This window comes from Chelmon rostratus, chromosome 6 (assembly GCF_017976325.1).
Source record: "Chelmon rostratus isolate fCheRos1 chromosome 6, fCheRos1.pri, whole genome shotgun sequence".
Lineage (NCBI taxonomy): Eukaryota > Metazoa > Chordata > Actinopteri > Chaetodontiformes > Chaetodontidae > Chelmon > Chelmon rostratus.
The window spans coordinates 25,890,247-25,911,102 of record NC_055663.1 but is presented as its reverse complement, the minus strand read 5'-3'; the positions used below and the strand labels follow the sequence as shown (position 1 = coordinate 25,911,102).

Sequence of the window (20,856 nt, the reverse complement as noted above, 5' to 3'; positions counted from 1 at the left end):
CATATTTTTCATGTTTTCCAAATTCGAAACACAAGATTCTTATTTAATAGCACGATCTTTATCAATATTCCTATTGAAGGTTGTCTTTCATAGAGAATCTGCATTTATTTTTTCTAAAATGATCCTGACTTATTTGCATCATAAACTGCAGTATTGACATAACCCATGTAAACGAACCCACTTGCAGCATCATTCGATGTTGTAGTGTGTTACACTTTAAATTTTAAAGCCTGTCAATTAATTTGAGAATGATGGCAGATTTAAATCTTGAGTAGCAGCACTATGCTCTTTCTGTCACTTCAAGAGACTAGAGATGACTTAAAATGAGGAGAGAAGGTGCACACAGGATTTTCTACTTCAGGAAAAATCCCCAAGGCAACCCTGACAGGCAGGAGTGACAACCGGAGCAGATTTCTCCAGACAGAGACGAGGAGTTTTAGTGGGCTTGTGACTGTAATTCCTCACTATTGTTGCCCCCTGAAGCAGCAGACAGACTGCCGTGGGTGGTCTTCCCACTGTAAACTCATCTTTCACCTCCTCCAGCCGCTAGCTGCTGGCCCGGCAGGTGCTTTTTGTTCACAGTGAGACACACAACATGTGTTTTTTTATGATGCTTCCTTATTTTACAAGCTGTTAAACAACATGTTAACTTGATTCCCTATGCGCTCCTGTCAGGACAGCGGAAGCTGCCGTTAAAAAGGTAGGAAGTTTTAACAATGATAAACTTGTGCTGTCACTTCATTCATATTGGTGTGGGCGTCTATTTTCATTATCGATTACCACCGAACACAGTTTATGTCTCTACTTGTGACATCCTTCATGTGCCTACCCCATCTGTGGTTTGTGCTTTTTGTGTGTGAACTTTTGACAATAAATCTGTGATCCCATGAACATGAATTACTCCTGTTACCAGGTTAAAGTCACGTATGTGTTTAAACAGACTTTGCTGATACTTTACCACATTAGCTTTATTCAGTTCTTTTAATGGTGCACTTCCATTAAACTGTAAAATAATGCATCTTTGTGCATATTAGTTAATAAATTAGTCTTTTAAATGGTTTAAAGTGCTTGAAACGGCAACCACCCAGACAGAAAAAACGTTTATTTTTGTTGTGCTTTCACTTTGAGACTTTCAGGGTAAAAACAGTGTTTTCTGCTGACCGCATGGTGCCAACATTTTATTGCATTTCCTTGCCCAGACAACATTAGAAATAGCCATAGCTACCAGATCCCAAAAATCATTTATACACTAAATATTTTCACAAACTACACCTTGAATAGGAGATGTCGGGTCTTTGCAGCCATCTTAATGGGCAGAGAAGTGTCTTTGTAAGGTTAACGTAACTGTGACACTCTGCACAAGGACATTGTGCAAGGACAGGTTGCCCTCATGCAGTGCAAAGGGGACAGTTCAAAACAGGTGAACAGAAGACTACACATGTCACGCTTCAACCATTCGTGTGTTAAAAACTCATCACAAGCTCAATAATAGACACAAAGCTGGTGAAGCTGTTTCATTGTTGTGGTCTTGCATATTGCAGATATAGTGTTTTAATCTTTAGTTTCAGCTTCATTTCATCTGCTGAACATATTCAATGTGTAGAACTTATGCTTCAAGAACAACCTTTATCCCAGTGGCCCAGTACGAGTGCTGTGTTTTCATTCCAGAGTTATCAGAATTAGTAGATAAAGTTTAAATATCTTCAAACTAGTTTCAGAACTGCAGCATTTAGCGCCCTGGTAGTGCACCTCACCCCCATCACATTTGAAGCATATCTGAAAATAACTGAAGGAATAACAACTGAGAGGAGAAGCAGAAGTGATCAGTTTTACTTTGATGCATGAGCAAGTCGGTGCTGATGCAGAAAAGGTGGATATGAGATATTCCTTGGAGTTGGTTTGACACAGTCCCTCTTGCTATCGTACGGTATGTGATCATGCATGTAGGTGTTTGACCTGCTGACCTCTTCTTTTCCTCTGTAGGACTTCGCTTTGCTGCCTGAGAAAGACAAGACGCTCCTCATCGAAGGAGGGGTGACCCTCAGCGGCGGCCAAAAGGCTCGCCTCGGCATGGCCAGGTACTTCCCGTCACACCTGAGCACCTGTCAGCACGCCTCCTTCACCCTCTTGCGTCTGTCAGCGCAGACCACCACCGCTGTTTACTCATAATTACAGTCTGTGGCTGTCCTTTATGTGACCATGGACAAGAAGACAAAAATAGAACAAGATTCAGGGTTTGAGTCATGCCCCTAATTGATGAAGAGCTATTGAGAGCTCTGAAGAGATAAACATACCAAGAGTTGAATTGAACTGAGATCATCAGTTTGTTTACTAGGATCTGCAGTATATTATGGTTCAGTGAGAAAGGGGAAGGAGATTAAAGGACCAGTGTCGAAGATTTAGTGGCATCTAGAGGTGAGGTTGTAGATTGCAACCAGCTGAACACCTGTTTGGTGTGTCCGCTGTTGGCTACTGCAGAAACATGGCGGTGCAACATGGCTGACGCTGTGAAAGAGGACCCGCTCCCTCTGTAGATATAAAGAACTCATTCAAAGTTAATGAAAACACAATAATTGTTATTTTCAGGTGATGAAAACATACTTATGAATATTCCATTTCTGCTAATCGATCCCGTTAAATCTTACACATTGGACCTTTAAAGGACCAACATCAACTCAAAAAATAGCTGACTGAAGAAAACACCCACCAGCTTGTTTTCCTGCATGCACGCTGTCATTCACAATGAGTAACTTCAATTTCAGGGCCATAATCTAATCACTGTTATCAGTATCATAATCATTCCTTGTAAGCAAATAAAAACATCATTGGCGATGCTTCAAGTGTCAGTGTTGGTTCCCAGCAGTGTAAAGAATCGAGCCTCTTCTGTGCACACTCATAACCTGCCAAAGCTGATTCCAAAAGCCGTCACCTATCGTTCTTATCTGTTTGTCTGCCGGCGCTAACTTTTGTGCTTTATGGTCTCCCGTTGTAATGACGAGTGCTTTCTACGGCCTCAGAGGAGCTTTATGACTCCATTAAATCTGTGTTGAGATTACAGCAGTCAGACACTCTCGTATTCCCATGCATTATTTATTGGTGCCGGGTCCTGACACCAATTTGCCGCCACTCACCGTAACTAGAAGCACTCACCGGATTTGATTTATCTCCACAGGGACCCCACTTCCTCATTTGCTCTGTTTTCATATAGAAAGTTTTCTTCTCTTTCTCTTTCTGTGTCTGTTACTTTCCGGTATTATCTCACTATTATCTCACTATTTCACTTACATTATCGTTTATGTTTTCTCTCTACGTCTCATTATTTCTTTCATATTCTAACATTTTTTCCCCTTCTTATTTCCCTCTGACTCACTATGTGTTTCCTCCCCCAGGGCTGTGTATAAAGATGCAGACCTCTACCTGCTGGATGCACCTTTCACCCACCTGGACATTGTGACAGAGAAAGAGATCTTTGAGAAGTTTGTATCCCAACAGAGAGTCTTTCATGTGGAGGAGGTGGGGGTGGTTGAGCTGAAGTTTAAGTACAAGGTCAAGGTTATCCCTTGTTGTGTCAGACACACTCGGGTTGGTGAGTTATGGCTGCTTCATCAAACTGTTGCCTTCTCAGGAAATGCTTTTTTTTTTTCTTAAGTTGAGCAAAAGGGAATTATCCTTTGATGAAATGTGGACTTTGGCAATTTTTCAAAGGGGAGAAGCAGACAGAATCAAAATCATGGTCGAATGAGCATTTTGGTTAAGCAGTCAAAGCCTGAACATAGCCACAGTAATAAGAACGTACAGTAGCTGGTTAGTTTCGGGTGTTGGTTATTCTTTAAAGATTTGACACTCCTTTGTTTGACAGTCAGGCTTGGTTCACAAAAAAGAAATATGTAAAAGTTGACTCATTGATTTTTGTATTATTTTTTTTTTAAATCCATTTTCTGTATCACTGCACAGATGCGTCTGTAAACTTATGGGCTCCAAGACGCGTATTGTGGTCACCAGCAAGTTGGAACATCTGAAACGAGCAGACAAAATCCTCCTTCTGCACAACGGGGACTGCTACTTCTACGGCACCTTCTCGGAGCTGCAGGCGCAGCGGCCTGACTTCAGCTCCCTCCTCCTCGGCCTGGAAGCTTATGACAACATCAACGCAGAGCGCCGCAGCTCCATCCTCACAGAAACCCTCCGCAGGGTCTCCGTCGATGAAACCGCCGGCTTCCGAGGCCCAGAGCCTATTCGCCAGTCCTTCCGCCAGCCGCCGCCTCCAATAATCGTCTCTGGATCCCAAGGCCATCCTGGAGGTGATGGCTACCCAGAAAAACGCAAACAGTCCCTCATCCTGAGCCCCCTGGCGGCTGCTCGCAAGTTCTCCTTCATCGGGAACTCCCAACAGACTGCAAATACCCCCCAGTCCATGGCGATGGAGGACGGGGTTCGTGAACTTTCTGAGAGGAAATTCTCTGTCGTACCTGAGGATGACCAAGTGGAGGAGGTGCTCCCCAGGGGGAACTTGTACCACCATGGGTTGCAGCACCTCAACGGGCAGCGGCGCCAGTCAGTCCTGGCATTCATCACCAACTCTCAGGGCCAGGAGCGCAGGGAGCAGATACAGTCCTCCTTCAGAAGAAAGCTGTCCATCACACCGCAGTGTGACTTGGCATCTGAGCTGGACATTTACGCCCGCCGCCTGTCCAAGGACAGTGTCTATGACATTAGTGAGGAAGTGGATGAAGAAGACATGGAGGTAGAGCTTTGTTAGACCCCCTTAGACATGTTAGAGTATATTTCATTTTTATCTTTAGAATTCCAGAAGATTCAAACTGTTTTCTTCAAACTCACCTTGTGAATGTCCACAAAATGTACCTGATTTAGTCTAAATAAAGGTTTTGCTGGATATTCAGGGTGCTTGAGTTTGGGTGGATCTGTGTGGTAAAAGAGTTTCCTGTGTCTTCGCAGCAATGCTTCGCAGATGAACGTGAGAACATCTTTGAAACTACCTCATGGAGCACTTACCTGCGCTACGTCACCACCAACAAGAGCTTAGTCTACGTCCTAATTTTCATCCTCTTTGTCTTTGTCATTGAGGTAAAACTCAATTTTCATGTTTTTTTGTTTGTTTTTTTATTATGTGAATTTAATCAACAATAAATGCTTTTCTTTCTTTCCACCAACAGGTTGCTGGTTCAGTCATCGGCATTTTCCTCATTACTGAGTAAGTGTCATGTTTCATGAGAGACTGAAACAGCAGAAGACATTGGTGCCAGTGTTGTTCAGTCTGTACTGAACTGCCATTTCCAATATTCCACAGAAATGCTGAATATTATTATTGTTAATGAAGTCTTTTTTATTCAACAAAAGTATTTGATGGCTAAAGTAATTTTTAACATGCATGTTTAATGGGAATATTTTTTAATTTGCAAACTACTGACTACTTTATACAATCATGTGTTCACAAAGTGGTGAACCTCGCTCTATCCTCGCTGTGAACCACTGAGCCTTTCAATCATACTATCACCTGTTACCAATCAACCTGTTTACCTGTGGAATGATCCAAACAGGTGTTTTTGGAGCGTTCCACGTCTTTCCCAGTTTTTTGTCGCTCCTGTCCCAACTTGTTTGAAAATTGTTGCTGCATCAGATTCAGAATAATCAGATATTTACAAAATCAGTGGAGCTGATGAGGTCAAACATATTAACTTTGTGCTGTTTTCACTCGAGTATGTATCAAAAAGCATTAGCAAGTTATCACATTCTGTTTTATTTATGTTTTAGACAGCATCCCAACATTTTTTGGATAAAATAGGTTTAAATAGACAAGAAGAGAGTAAATTCTAATATTTCTAATTGGTAGTATTTCTGAGGAATCAGTCCTTTCAAATGTCAAAGATTCCTTATTGAAGAATTTTTCAGTTTTTCATGTATAAAGTCTCACATACTTCAAAGATTAATTTGCATATTATGCATGCATATCAGCCTCTTGGCAACTATGTTAAAAATTCAGTTGCTTTAATGGTGCAAACTATGATCTGTATTCTTGAGTCTCCGGGCCAGCAGGGCGACAGTGTGTGTTGTGTTTCATTCTCAATCCTTTGCTCTGTTCCACCAGCACGATCTGGAGGGACGGCGCCAACCCTTCATCACCCAACTACGTCGATGAGCAGCACCCCAACGCCTCGTCACCCCCCTTCCACCTTGCAGTCATCGTCACACCGACCAGCGCCTACTACATCATCTACATCTACGTGGCCACGTCAGAGAGCGTGCTGGCCTTGGGATTCTTCAGGGGTCTCCCCTTAGTGCACACGTTACTCACGGTGTCCAAAAGACTGCATGAACAGATGCTTAGCGCTGTAATTCGAGCCCCCATGGCTGTACTCAACACTATGAAGACAGGTGATTTTCTCAGTTTACGTTTCTTCTTCTTCATATCTTCAAGGATCTTTTTTTTAGTTTAATTAAATAAAAAAAAAAACAGCTAAAAATGCCATGAAATATTGTGGTTTAGTATCCTGGTGTTCACCTGTTTTGTTTTTGTCTACTTGTTGAACCACAAGCCATATTGAATGCCAGATTAATATAACGAGCCAGTACAATGCTAGAGTTTTTTCTAATTTCTTCCAGGCCGGATTATGAACAGATTCACTAAAGACATGGCCACCATAGATGACATGCTGCCTCTGGTGCTGTTTGACCTCATACAGGTATTTAAGAATAGTAATAAGGCTCTGCCAGAAGTTCCTACATTTATTTTGACTGTATTCTCCCCTCCACTACAAATGTCACATCAAAGTATCATTAAGACTATAAGGTTAGCATGCTTCACATTCAAATTTTATCTTTGTATTACATTCATAGCGAGAGAAGACACAATGAGAGCACTGCTAAATGTTTGTACTTCCCTCAGTAACCAACTATAGCTCATGTGGCTAATGTTTTATACTCTACACCCTTCAGACATGTATCAGTGTTAGCTTGTTTCTGCAGCTTATCTCTCTAAATGTTTCCCCTCCCACCAGCTGACATTGATTGTTACGGGTGCCATCTTCACCGTGTCCATCATGCGGCCTTACATCTTCATCGCTGCAATCCCATTGGCTGCCATCTTCGTAATCCTCAGAAAGTACTTTTTACGAACTGGACAGCAACTCAAGCTACTGGAGGCTGAAGGTGAGAACTGGGGGAGAAATGACAAGCGAAGACATTCTATACTAATGCTTCTCGTCATAGCATTGTGTGGGAAGTAGAGCATTGAGTAAGAGACTGACCCTCTCAGAATACAGGGAAAATATACATTTGCAATATCTAAATCCAAACAAAATATGGCAAAATTGAAAAACGAGCTGTTGCGTGATGGATACATTTCATTGAAAGTAGAAAATGTCTTCTTAAATTTCAAATATGGATCAGGAAATTTACATCTGTTACTTAAAAATGCATTCTGAATGCATTTAGATGTATTTCAGATGTATTTTAAAGTTAGACCTTGATATACTTTATAATATGTATGTATGAAAGGTTACTACTGGGCATTAGGCTACTGTGCATCAGAATCTATTGCATTGTGGGTAAAATGTAACAGTACATTTGCTAAATGGGACTTGCTGATGTTTTTGAGGCCATCTTGCTGAAGTATTCTTGAGTAACAGGCTGAACTCCTACCAGCCTAAAGGGTGTTGGTCTTCAGCTCAAAGAGAATTTACTTCTGAAGTTAGATTAAGTTCTACATTTTTATTTCTCTTTTATATGACAATACAAGAGTGTGAGTTTAGAAGGAGGACAGCAGGCAGAGAGGGGACCGGCAAGAGTTCAAATATTCAGGAGTAAAAGTGAGAACATGAAACCAAAAGGGCGAACAGAGGAAGCGAGATTTGGGCGCAGACGCCACAGTCATTGTAACTGCCCGTCAGCAGGCAGAGCTGGTGGATGGCCCAGGGCCAAGGGGCCAAAGGTCAGGCTGAAGAACAAAAACATGACAGAGGAAGGGTTGATGGAGAGGATGGATGGGCTGCCGCAGCGGGGCGGGAACAGTTAAAGGACATAAGGCATGGTGAATAACAGAACAGCTATCCACCAATTAGCAAAAAGTTTGGTATCCATCTGAAAAGAATAGGACATTTCTAAAAGCTTTTACATATTGACATGTTTTTCCTCACTTGAGCCCCTTTGTGCCATCGCTGGGTTTGTACGGGAGCATCTGCAGGACAATCTCTTAAACTACTGTAACACCTCAAGCGGGAGTAATAAGTGGTGTGTTGCAGAAATGGTCTGTCTGCTGACATTGCTTTGCCAATAATGAGGTGGCAAGGAAGCTGCTTGGACCAGTTTTCCTACAGTTCAAACCGGGAGACGTTACTCGCTCATAAACCAAAGCTGGGATTGTTGCAGCAGCGGGTCACGCTGCAGGAGGCTGCTTCAGTCAGCAACACTCCACTAGAAAGTCCAAAAAGCTCAAAACATTGTCACATTATCACATCAAAACATGAAAATGCGAGACAGTTGCTGCACATAAATACCTCTTAAAGCGTAAGAGAGACAGTTGACTGTAAATTTGACAGAAGAAGCTAGTGCTAAAATGCTTGTGTTTTCATTGCACTGAAATTTAGCATTGGAGTTCAGCAGCTTGATGGAGGCTGAAAGAGGTGACAATTTCAGGCGGTTTGATTTGCACTTTGGCACACAGACTCTCTTCCTGATGGCAGAGGGTCGTGTTCAGAGAAGAAGGGGTGTTGACAGTCCGCAATGATTTTTGCTGCGTGTTTCATGGCTGCCTTCCCATAATGGCTCTGCGTGGGCTCATATTCTTTCAATCCTGCTACGTTCATCACTGTTTTGTGCATGCTGGCAAGCCTGCTTGTCAGCCGCACTGTCAGGTTGCCAAATCATGCTGTAATTTGGTAGCTAATGATGCTCTCTCGGATTGCCCGGTAGAACATCAACATGATCTGGCTGCTCACTCATAAAGCCTCAATCAGCAATTCAGAATAAGCAAACAAAAATCATTGAAGTTGATGATGCAAAATATTAAATATATTGTCTTTGCACTGTTTTCAGTCGAGTATATGTCAAAAAGAATTAGCAAATTATCACATTCTGTTTTGTTTGTGTTTTACATCTCAACTTTTTTGTAACCAAGGTTATACTTTGGCTGCTCTGATCGTGAAACACGGGTTTCATTGCATTCTATGTGTTATTTAAAAAGTCTTAAAAAGCATTCACATGTCAGATATGGATAATAAATACAGTGTTTTGTGCTTTTATACAATAGGAAAATAATGAACAGTGAAAGATGTAATATTGCACAAGTTGATGTTGTGTTTTTATATTATATATATATATTATATATATATATTATATTATATATATATATATATTTATATTGTTCCAGTGGAGGTTGAATATACTTATTCAAAGTCAGCTTTATTGTCAATTCTGCGGAATGTACAAGACAAACAGAATTGAAATTACGTTACTCTCAACCTCTGTGACAAGACATAAAACATATATTTTAAAAATAAATAAATAAAAACTGTACAATCTAAACAATGACACATTAAGAGAATGTGGTAGTGCAAAAAGAAAAAGGTTAGCTACTATTGTCAGTCTCTTTGCATAAAAGTGAAACTGAGAATTATTTTTCTTTTTTCGAGTACATACTACAAAAACTACATAATTTAAAGAGATACTAAAAAACAAATTACATACATCAGAGCCGAACACGTTTATCTAAACATTGTAGTGTGTTAGCCTGCAGGTCAGTGCAGCTCTGTACAGCCAGGGAAAGAGAAAACAGATCACCGGACTGCTGACGAAGAGGCCGCTCTTTGTTTTTTGGACTTCCCGACCTGTGCTCTCGACTCTTTCACTGCATGTGTGTGTCGGTGATGACGGCGGGGTGTTTCCGGAGCCGCTCAGAGCACGTCGGGGTTGGAGAGATGAGCCGAGCTGGGATTTCCTCCAGCCCCATCCTGGTGTCGCTGCCTCTGGTGTCACAAGCAGCAAAATAGTGGAAATTATGTCTATTAGTCCCTCAGCATGCAGCTGCATTGTTTTATTTACAATACTAAAAGAAAGTTGAAGTGCAGCTAAGCAGTTTACTATGGAAAGAGAGAGAAGACTGTTTAATATACAAGCTACAGCCAACATCTGTGCTGTCACATTAACATTACTATTATATCTCCTCTCCTGCAGCTCGCAGCCCCATCTTCTCCCACCTCATCATCTCACTCAAGGGTTTGTGGACAATTCGGGCGTTTGGGCGTCAGACCTACTTCGAGACGCTCTTCCACAAGGCGCTGAACACTCACACAGCCACCTGGTTCCACTACCTGGCCACACTGCGATGGTTCCTGTTTCGCTGCGACATGATCTTCGTCCTCTTCTTCTCCGCCGCCGCCTTCATCGCTGTGGGAACCAACCGTGAGTGACGGATGACTGGTTGCATGTATAAATTTCAGGATGCTCTGGTGATGAGCGGACTTGTTTAATGCCTTGAGCACAGCATCGTTTTTGGATTGATGCAGGTTCATTTATTAATCATTCTACAACGCAGGGTTATACAGCGAAATGCAAGCTGCAGTCCCTTTATGCTAGTCATGGATCAAAAAGCAGTTATTATGGAGGAGTGTGGTGGTTGTCTGGTGGTACAGCAGAGGATACTTCTGTATTGCTTGTCAGCCGGCGTCAGGGTGAACAGGATTTGGTTGGGGTGGGTTTGTCTTTTAGTTTAGTCACTGATATCACTCATGCTCAGTAGATGTGTGCCAATTATGTTCCAGGTGGTTTTAGTCACCTGCTGCAGAGCTCTCAAAACAAAAAAAAATAATGCAAGCTTTCCTCAGGTCATTGAGGTAAATTGAGGTATTTGCCTCTGAATCTGCCACCAAGCAAATACAGCGGAGGCCAAAGAATTTCGCTTGTGGTGCTCAAAGCAATGAAACATATGTAAGTTTGTCTCAGTGCTTTGAACAAAGCAGACCTCTTCATTCATTTACATATTGTGGGAAGGCTCTGGGGACAGCTTCAGAGGTTGGTATCTGCATGCCGAGAAACCTGTATGAGCACAAGAAGAAAGTAGGTTTTGGAGGATTTGGAGGAAAACTGACTCTTTACCACAAATAATCAAAATAACACAGTTGAATGGTTTTCATATTACAGCAGCGATTTACGCTCCCAATGAGGTGAAACTGAGAAAATTGCATGACGCTGTTGTTTTGTGAGTGGAGCCTTTAAGGGAATGAGAGCAGCAGCAGTAGTTTACACACATAGATCCCAGAAGGGAACATGTTGAAATTCCAGTTAGTTAGTAAACACCTTATTATTTTCCACTGGGCCGATCATGTGAAGAAGCCTCGGCCTTATCTGTGTGTCACAGTGTGTAAAGTCAGACATCAGGATCATAACAGACGGCTCGTCTTATCAAAACTGTCGGAATGCCACCGGATAAAATGTCATGTGCAAAAGGAAGCGTGTGCCTGTGTGTACGTGTGTTTCCCATTCATTTAATGAAACACACACAAACAAACGTGTTGTTGCGTCATACCCTGTCATTATGTTGAGGGCGCATTAAAGGGTCATTTCACAGCTCATTAGTTTCCAATAGAGCCAGTAGCAGAGCTGCAATACCTGAGTGCTGCTCTGACATCAGAGAGCAGCTTTGATTGACAATATTGATGTGCGTGTGCGTGTGTGTGCGCGTGTGTGTGCGCTCTACAGAGGACAAACCAGGGGAGGTTGGCATCATTGTTGCCCTGGCTATGCTCATCCTGGGGACTTTCCAATGGGCTGTCATCACCAGCATCACTGTAGACGGACTGGTATGTGGTTCACACACACGAAAATCTGTCATCATAGCAACACCTGACTTGCATTAACATACCAGACAACCAGTGGCCAGTCAGGAGTGTGTCAAGCGTTACAAACACACGCATTACAGCAGGTTTTTGCTGAGCATGTATGGGTTCGTTTTTTTAACACCTGTGTCAGCAACCAGATCCCTGCAGCCGGTCCAGAACGTTCGTGCCTGTCTGGTGTTCAACCTTTCCACATCACCCCAATTCCTCGTTCATTAAACCGACTCCCTGTCGAAGTTCGCGTGCAGTTCAGAGCTCTGGTGCTCGCCTTCCTCCCTCCGAACTCAGACAAAACCTGCACTCTGGCCCATCACTTATTAAAGTCTCTTTAGACAAAAGCATCTACCAAATGCATTCTGAATTTATCCAGATGCAATCAGACTTTTTGCCATCTGTCAGTAATTGCATGATTGGTGGTTTGGTTCCTGATTCCTCTTGTCCACATGACAGAGTCACCAAATTACACCTCATGTTAAGAAAAATGTCATTTTGGACAAAAGCGTCTGTCAAATAGCTATTCTTTGAGCTTCACTGTGGTTTGTACACATCCTCAGAAGGGCAGTCAGCAGCAAATCTGAAACCACTGATGACGAGGGTGCCGTCTTCTTTCTTCCTCTTGTGCTGTTTAGCAGCAGTTGATACTGCTTTAGCACTCTGACTACGGTTCAGAGGGTGTTTTTAGAGGGCGCGAAGGAAGACCAGGGTGAACTACAGGAACCTCAGCAGTGGCTGCTGTTTTCTGCAGACTGTGTGAGGCTCTTTTGAACCAGTTTGCGCCCCTCCACTGGTTGCTTTCTCTCCCATTTTGGTTAGCGGAGCAGACTGAGCTTATCACAGTGCAGGACGTTTTGTTCTGTGCACACTCGCACAATGGTGGTGGTGGTGGTGGTGGTGGTGTGTGTGTTTGGGGGAGTTTTCAGTGTTTCTTCACAGTGACTGATCTTCTAATGTAAGAAAAAAGCTCCTTACAGTGACTCCCTCTGAACAACAAGTTCAGTGACGGTAAGAGAAGCTGCTGTTGAGGTATAAAGCTTCATGATGCATGTGTATTTCAGAAAATCCCAACTGGTTTTAAAAGGTTTATTTAGCTTAAGAAGAGGGAAAAATTCTCTGTTATACTTCATATTATGGTATACATACACACCATGAACTGAGAACATACAGACAGATGCTAACAAGGCACTGAGTTAACAGTAAAACATGATTAATTCCACTGTTGACCACCAGGGGCAGTGCTACTCTGGTTACAGAAAAGTCATCTTGTGACTGAGAAACTGCTGGTTAGACCAGCTAAGAAATGTTTTTTGAGAACAGGAGTCAACTGGATTTACACTGTGTGACTCCCTGAGACCCACAGCTCCCCTCACCCTCTCTCTCCCCCCTCTCAGATGCGTTCGGTGGATCGGGTGTTCAAGTTCATCGACCTGCCATCAGAGGAGCCGCTGCCGGGCAAGTCCGGAGGTAAAGGAGACCTCATCATCGACAACCCACACGCCCAAGATTGCTGGCCCAACCGCGGCCAAATGGACGTCCAGGGCCTCACGGTGAAGTACACGGAGACTGGACGCGCCATCCTCAGCGACATCTCCTTCTCTGTGGAAGGGGGGCAGAGCGTAAGTCCTGAGTGATGGGTAAAGGGTGTGTGACTGGGTTTTAATGAGACTTGGCAGAGTGATGCATGTTAGCTCTGCTTTATTGGATTTTAAACATCAGGACACGGATAAGCCCAAGAGGGGCGCTGCAGTGAAGGGGTCACAGAGAGGTTAGAGCAAGGTGACATTCATTCCAACAGGAAGGCTGAGTGCTGCCATGTTTTATGTGTTCAAAGCTGCTGTAATCATGATTTTTGTACTAACACAGTGTCGTTCTTTTGTCGTTCCAACGTTGGATGTGTAAAGAGGCAACTCTTTGCTAATGAGCGAATGTAAACTTACTGTATGAGGTGATAATGTCAGCGTTGTTTTTTTATTATGATTTCAAACTCACATGCACTCAGATCTGTGATATCTCCCGTCCATCTGGATTTCAAGTGTCTTATACTCTTTAATTAGGGCAGCCAGCAGTGGCCAATAGCTTTCAGTTGACAGAGAGAAAACATGTAATATGTGACCGCTCTCCCCGTCTCTCTGCTCCTGGCAGTAATTACAGTCAGAGTGAGCTCCTCATAATGAATCCTGGAGGACAGCAGAGCTCAGTAAGTGTCAGCACTTTAGCCTCGTCCCATTAGCTTCTCTATAGCCTCCTGATAAATGGATTAATTGTTGCCGCTAGGATGCTGAAGAAAGGACAGAGAGCTTTTAGACTCCCGAACGCCTCAAAGCAGCAGTTCAAACCACAATGTCACGACTATACTTTACTTTATGCTACATGTGCAGTATATGTACATGCAGTATATACAGTATTCTCTAAGAATGCATACTTAGATAGATGCATGCACAGAAGGACACCTGATAAAGGATTTCTAGAAAATAGTGAATGAGTAAATTAAGCTTTTTAATTAACAGAAAAGCTGGAAATGGATTAATACATGTCGCAGATTCAAATGTGTGTGTGTGTGTTTGTGTGTGTGTGCAGATGGGTCTGCTGGGTCGGACAGGCTCAGGAAAGAGCACCCTCCTCTCCGCTCTGCTCCGTCTCGCCTCCACTGACGGAGAAATCTCCATCGACGGCGTCTCGTGGAGCTCCGTCTCCCTGCACACATGGAGGAAGGCCTTCGGAGTGGTGCCGCAGGTACGTCTACGACTGCTGAGGCGCTTTTCAGCAAGACTGCTGGTTCAAATTCAAATAGGGTTGAGAAAAACTGGGTGTGTGAAGGTGAATGAGAGACATATTCCATCCATATTTCACTGAAGTCTGATATCAGTAGCAGGATGATATGAAAGTGCAGCCAGGAAGGTGAAAAAGGCCCTTTTTAAAAGTTAAAATGTCAGAATTCACCTTTAGAGAGTCACAGTTATCTCATATGAAGAGTGAGGTTGAGCTGGTTGTTTAGCGACACCACCAAATGTTCCTTTTTGCAAATTGTTCTGTTTTGTCAAAGTGAGATAAAATAGGTCATTTTTATTTCAACACAATATCAGGATTGGTGAGAAAAGCCAGAAAAGAAATGTATGTTTATGCTGTTTCATTTGTTTTTAAATTGATTTGTTTCCTAACATGAATCACTTCATACACTAAATTAAACATAGAAATAAATACAGTTTCTATTTTAAAACCTAGAGATTAGTTATTAATATAGTTTTTATTGTTATTTCGAATAGAAAACATTAACACAAACAGCTCATAGCCTGAAAGCACATCATTAACAGCCGCTGTAACTGATCTGATTTAATTACGATCAAAGCAACTTCTCTAATCCAGCAGCTCGACTCTGATTTTCATGTTTTGAACAGAAAGTCTTTATTCTGACCGGCACTTTCCGGATGAACCTGGACCCACACGAGCGTTACAGTGACGAGGAGCTGTGGAGGGTAGCTGAAGAGGTGAGCCTCTGTTTCCTCTGTTCTACCACACGCTTTGACGATTAATCAATCAATTAGAGGTAACGAAGTTAAGATTTTTTTGTGAGTTGCAGGATTTTCCAGATGGATTTTCTTCACACATCACTAGAATATACATGAAAAGGATGAAAAATATTGTATATAATCTGTTTTCATTGCCATCACATAAATTTTTTTGGGTGATTTTGTTAATAAAGTATTGAAAAAAGCATAGTTTTGTGTCTGTACATAAAAAAATCAGGTATCATATTGGAAATAAGTATCAAATATAAATATATAGATATCACTTCAGTATTTAAGTGTATTTAAATTAAGGTGTTTGGTCAACACGTCTTTAAATGTGTATCTAAAAACACACAAAAATGTTGTGACGTGTCAGAATCGACTCGTTTAAATCAAGCAGCAGCGTCGGTCAAAGAGAAACCGTTCAGGATTAATGTCACAGTCTCGACCTGACTTCTGAGATTAAAACACAAATGCATGATGGTCAGTGGGGTCAAATCTGTGGCGTGTCCTCAGGTGGGCCTGAAGTCGGTGATCGAGCAGTTTCCAGACAAGCTGGACTTTCAGCTGGAGGACGGAGGCAACGTGTTGAGCAACGGACACAAGCAGCTGCTGTGTCTCGCCCGCTCCATCCTCAGCAAGGCCCGCATCCTGCTGCTGGACGAGCCCTCCGCCTACCTCGACCCCATGTCAGTATTAACGGCAACACACTCGCATCTATGTGTGTGTGTGTGTGTGTAGCTAAAGTCACCCAAATTCAACGTGTGTGGTGTTCCTGTCCCTGCATATGGTGACAATCTTGAGTGCTTGTGTGTGTGTGTGTGTGTGTGTGTGCAGATGGTAAATGAAGCCTATAATGAGCAGTGTAGTTTAACCTGAGGCCAATGCTGCCTGCGCTTTCATGTCATGCAGAACATTGCAGGTCCTGAGGAAGACCCTGAAGCAGGCGTTCTCTGGCTGCACCGTCATCCTATCAGAACACAGAGTGGAGCCGCTGCTGGAGTGTCAATCATTCCTGGTAAGCTTTAGGTTAAATTTGGATTCTACAGATCATTTCTGCTGATATTTTAAAGCTCAGGTGTTTGTAGAAGCCTACGAATCCCTTATGCTGGTGTTGGAGTGTTTGTTTGCATGGGGTTTTGAGGTAACATGAGGGAAGTGACCCGAAAACTGAGAGCTATTTTTCCTTTTGGATATATATATAGATATATAGATCAGGGGTGCCTGCGGGCGCCAGGTCGCCCGCAGCATCCACATCAGTCGCCCGTAAGCCAGTTCTAAAAATAGCACTAATCACGAATTAGCTCTGTCTAAAATTTTATTTAATTGTGTTGCTATTCTTTTTGAATGACATTTACAGTGATGTAAATTTAAAAACGAATACATAAAAACGTAAAAAAAATGTATATCATAAAAAAAGTTTAATATACGAACTCTGACGTAGTCTGGGTGGGAGGTCAGTCTAGTGCGCATGACGAACCAGCTTTGCTGAGATGAGCTCGTGAGCGCTGCAAAGATGAGGAGACGAACGCGTTTTCTACCCACGAAAACATGGCAGAAAAAAGGAAGGAAACTGATCATTTTCACAGTGAATGGGAGGAAGAGTTCTTTTTTACTAACGTGAAAGAAAACTGTGTGTGTCTCATTTGCGGTGCGACTGTGGCGACGGCTGAGCAGCACAACGTGAAGAGACACTTCAGTACATGTCACAAAAGCTACCATGCTAACTACCCACCAGGCAGCCGGATTTTGTTAAATCTTACATAATTGATAATAATAATTACAAACATGGTTCGGAGTTTATGATTTGATAAAAACTGTTAGTGGCTAGTAAAAATTGAAAAAGATTTCCTGCAAAATGTTGTGGAAGTGATCATTTGAAAATGAAACAATTGGATATTGCATATTGAAATGTATCTGTTTCCTACCTTGTTTAATCATTCTGAATAACTATTGTGATGGATCATATGCGATCAGTGTCTTCACATAGAATATCATTAATAATAATATAAAATGAAAGGTACACTGTGTAACTTTGTTATTTCAGAAGTGTATTATCAAAGCCCTTTGCATTACTCAGTGCCCTTGAAGTAGCTCTTAGTTTCAAAAAGGTTGGTGACCCCTGATATAGATATTTATTGGCATGTATGGGTAGATAAACCAGAACAAAAAGGAAATGAGTGAATTTTCAGAGGTGAGAAAGTTTGTGATCAATACTTGCAGCCATGAGACATTTTGGTGCTTCGGGTTCTTCCTGGTGGGTCGATAGTTGACAACTGACAACTCTGTAAGGCGAAAAATGTCTTTAAAAAGAAGGTTTTGCTTCAGATTGCCTGAACTGAACCTGACACTGTCTTTCTTTGCTCGAAGATGTTTGTCCACAGAAAACTCTGCAGTTTCATGTTACTGATAGCAGCAGCGGGGGGTGCTTGCTGCTGGCTGTGGTTGTAGAGCGGACCTGATGTAGCTCAGTACTGAGGGAAGGTTTGCTTTGTTCAACACAAAACATGGAAGCTGAAAGTCTCATCTCAGTCTTCACATAAGCTGGATTTCTACATTTCCAGTCATTTTCAGATTTAGTAAATACGTCATGTAGTTTTTAGGACATGTGATCATCAACTGCACTGTTCAACTGAGCCAGTTATTTTCTTTTACAATAAGTCTCCATCTCTAACCAGCTTTTTTATGCCTGAGCGACAGCCGTGGCTGAAGGTCGTCTGTCCCATTTTCATGAACGTGACATCTTAGGAACACCTCGCGGGAATTTCTTCAAATTCTAAACGTTCGCTTGGATGAACTGATTAGAGTTTGGTTGTCACATTTTCAGCCATAACCCAAGAATTCACACACTAATCATAATTATTCCAGGCAAATATCTCAGGGTAAAATGAAGTGATGACATTTTATATCCAGAAGGTCAAAGGTCAGCTTCACTGTAACATCATAATGTTGTGCAGAAACTCTTTCTGGTCATTATTCAGCAGCATAACTCAGGACCAGAAGGCAGATTGTGACCATATTTCACATGTGGTCAGATCCTGAACTGGTGTCTCTAATCTTGGGCGTCCACCTTAAAACTGAGCTGATTGTGAAGATCTTCTGAGCTGCAGGTTGAACGTGTGTGTGAAGTTTTTCCAGTTTGTAGCTTCTCTGCAGCAGCGTCCATATTTGAAGCATTGCAGTCCATCCTGATTGGTTGTGCTGATGTTGATCTTCAGGTGATTGTTGTTGCACCATGTGATGAAGCTCTCTATCAGTCCTCTGGACTCCTCTGGACAAACAGTCTCTAACTGAAGACAGCAGGTTCCTCAGTGGACATTATTCACTGGAATCATGCATGTCAATATAGTGAGAACTTCCATTTTGCCAAAAAATAACACTTAATATGTTTTATTAAATTCCTTCAGTCTTCACTTCATATGATTCTGGACAGATGGATGTAAAAACATTAGAAGTTCACATAAACAGTAACCGTCTTCTCCTCCCTCGCGTCCGTCCAGATGATCGAGGGCAGCTCCATGAAGAGCTACGACTCCATCCAGAAGCTGCTGAATGAGACGAGTCACCTGAAACAGGCCATGAGCCCCGCCGACCGGCTCCGCCTCTTCCCGACGCTTCACCGCCTCAACTCCAGCAAGAGGGCGCCACCGCAGACCGCCAAAATCTCGTCTCTGCCAGAGGAAGCTGAGGACGAAGTCCACGACACTCGCCTCTAACCGGCCAGGCTCTCAAACACACACACACTCACACACTCACTCCAGTAACTCTGGACAACAACAAGGACGTGATACAGTGTTCTGATATTTATGATTTAGGGTCTGAAAGGTGAATACAACACTGAATCATAATTGATTAAAGTCTAAATTTTAACAAAACTGACTTGTTTATACTACACACACACACAGCCGCTGACGTCTATATTACTGTCACGTAATGAGGGATAAAGCTCATTTACTGACAGAAAATTACACTAACATGCAAGCGATAGAGGATGTAACGTGTGCAAACACTTTGCAACATATCTGCAAGATTAGACAAGACTGTAGAACCATGATTCTGAAAAAGTTGGGACGTTGTGTAAAACAGAAACATGTTTAACTGCAGCAGCTTCATTGATTTTTGTAAATATCTGCTGATTCTGAATCTGATGCAGCAACATGTTTCAAACAAGTTGGGACAGGAGCAAATAAAGACTGGGAAAGATGTGGAACGCTCCAAAAACACCTGTTTGGATCATTCCACAGGTAAACAGGTGGATTGGTAACAGGTGATAGCATCATGATTGAAGGCTCAGTGGTTCACAGTGAGGATGGAGCGAGGTTCAACACTTTTTGAGCACATGATTGGATAAAGAGATTAATACCTGGACTCAGGAACACTTCAGGAAACTGCTGTCAGGAAACTCAGTTTGTTTTGTTTTCATTACGTTTCTCACAGCGTCACAACTTTCTTGAATCTGGTTGTATGAAGGTGAATTGGAATTTTAAAACTTCAGCTGTGTGACAAATGCAAAAGTGCAGAAATCTGCAGGTGAAACTTTTGTTGTAAATCTGTCACTAAATTAGAGAAAACCTGCCTGTGTGTGTGTGTGTGTTGCAGGGAGCTCTGAATGGCAGGATCTTAGTAATGTGCCTCTGAAATGCACATTAAGCATCATAATAACATGTCCAAAAATCCATGGTTCAGTCTGACGAACTGGACATTTAAAATGCCTTCGAAGGTGTTTTTAGGGGCTCGACAAACTGTGTGAGGCTCCTTCACTTCAAATAATTCTCAAGTTTCTCCTCTGAGGCCAAAACATCGTATTTGCTTTGAAAAAGCGTAATTCACGTCGTAGTTCTTTTCAGAATTGTTTAAAAAAAACATTTGAATTGGTTTGAACTGCGGGATGACTTTGAACAACATGTTCTGACTCGTTTTCACTGCAGCCTCTTTAGTTTTAACTCAGACTGAACACAGAACAGCAGCCACTGTAGAAGTTTCTCACATGAAGCTGTGATCAGACTGGAGCTTTTCTCTGCTGTGCAGCTAAAAACTAACAGAGCAAACAGTAAGAGCTCAGAGAGCACAACTTAACTTATCATATGCACCCAATCCGAGCAGCTTCAGGCAGCTCGCACGATGAACGATGCAGATGATCCTGTCTCAGCTAACCTGACTACATTGGAAAATACATCTTTTATTCTCCATTTAAGCCTTTGTCCACACTAAAAGTGGGAGCATTTGAGGCCAGATCACACAAAAATCCTGCCGTCTACATGTTAATTTACGAACTATATCCATAATGATCGATGGAGGCACACAGGTTCACCGCCGGTGTCCTGTCAATACATAAAAAACATGTAAAGCTGTTTTTTGTGACGACAGCCTGCGACGCTGCAGCGTGCGTCAGAATCATCATACATTAGACGGATGGATGCTTCAGTCGAGCTTACTTACCGCTGACGTCTCGCATCAGATGTGAAATCTCAGCAAACGTCTGCTTTTCACGACCCCAGACAGCG

General features: G+C 42.4%; 1 protein-coding gene across 1 annotated transcript in view; it reads left to right on the top strand.

Moving 5' to 3' along the window:
• The window catches only part of cftr (CF transmembrane conductance regulator), a 35,300-nt gene extending 15,762 nt beyond the window's left edge, over positions 1-19,538 (top strand). Inside the window, exons 12-27 of the mRNA XM_041938147.1 lie at positions 1,984-2,078; positions 3,390-3,476; positions 3,955-4,744; positions 4,957-5,085; positions 5,175-5,212; positions 6,107-6,393; positions 6,622-6,701; positions 7,017-7,167; positions 10,189-10,416; positions 11,713-11,813; positions 13,238-13,462; positions 14,424-14,579; positions 15,242-15,331; positions 15,869-16,041; positions 16,265-16,370; positions 18,853-19,538. Coding sequence (XP_041794081.1) covers positions 1,984-2,078; positions 3,390-3,476; positions 3,955-4,744; positions 4,957-5,085; positions 5,175-5,212; positions 6,107-6,393; positions 6,622-6,701; positions 7,017-7,167; positions 10,189-10,416; positions 11,713-11,813; positions 13,238-13,462; positions 14,424-14,579; positions 15,242-15,331; positions 15,869-16,041; positions 16,265-16,370; positions 18,853-19,068 — 2,952 coding nt within the window. The 3' untranslated portion in view covers positions 19,069-19,538. The remainder of the gene's footprint in view (positions 1-1,983; positions 2,079-3,389; positions 3,477-3,954; positions 4,745-4,956; positions 5,086-5,174; positions 5,213-6,106; positions 6,394-6,621; positions 6,702-7,016; positions 7,168-10,188; positions 10,417-11,712; positions 11,814-13,237; positions 13,463-14,423; positions 14,580-15,241; positions 15,332-15,868; positions 16,042-16,264; positions 16,371-18,852) is intronic.
• The last annotated feature ends 1,318 nt before the right edge of the window (positions 19,539-20,856 follow it).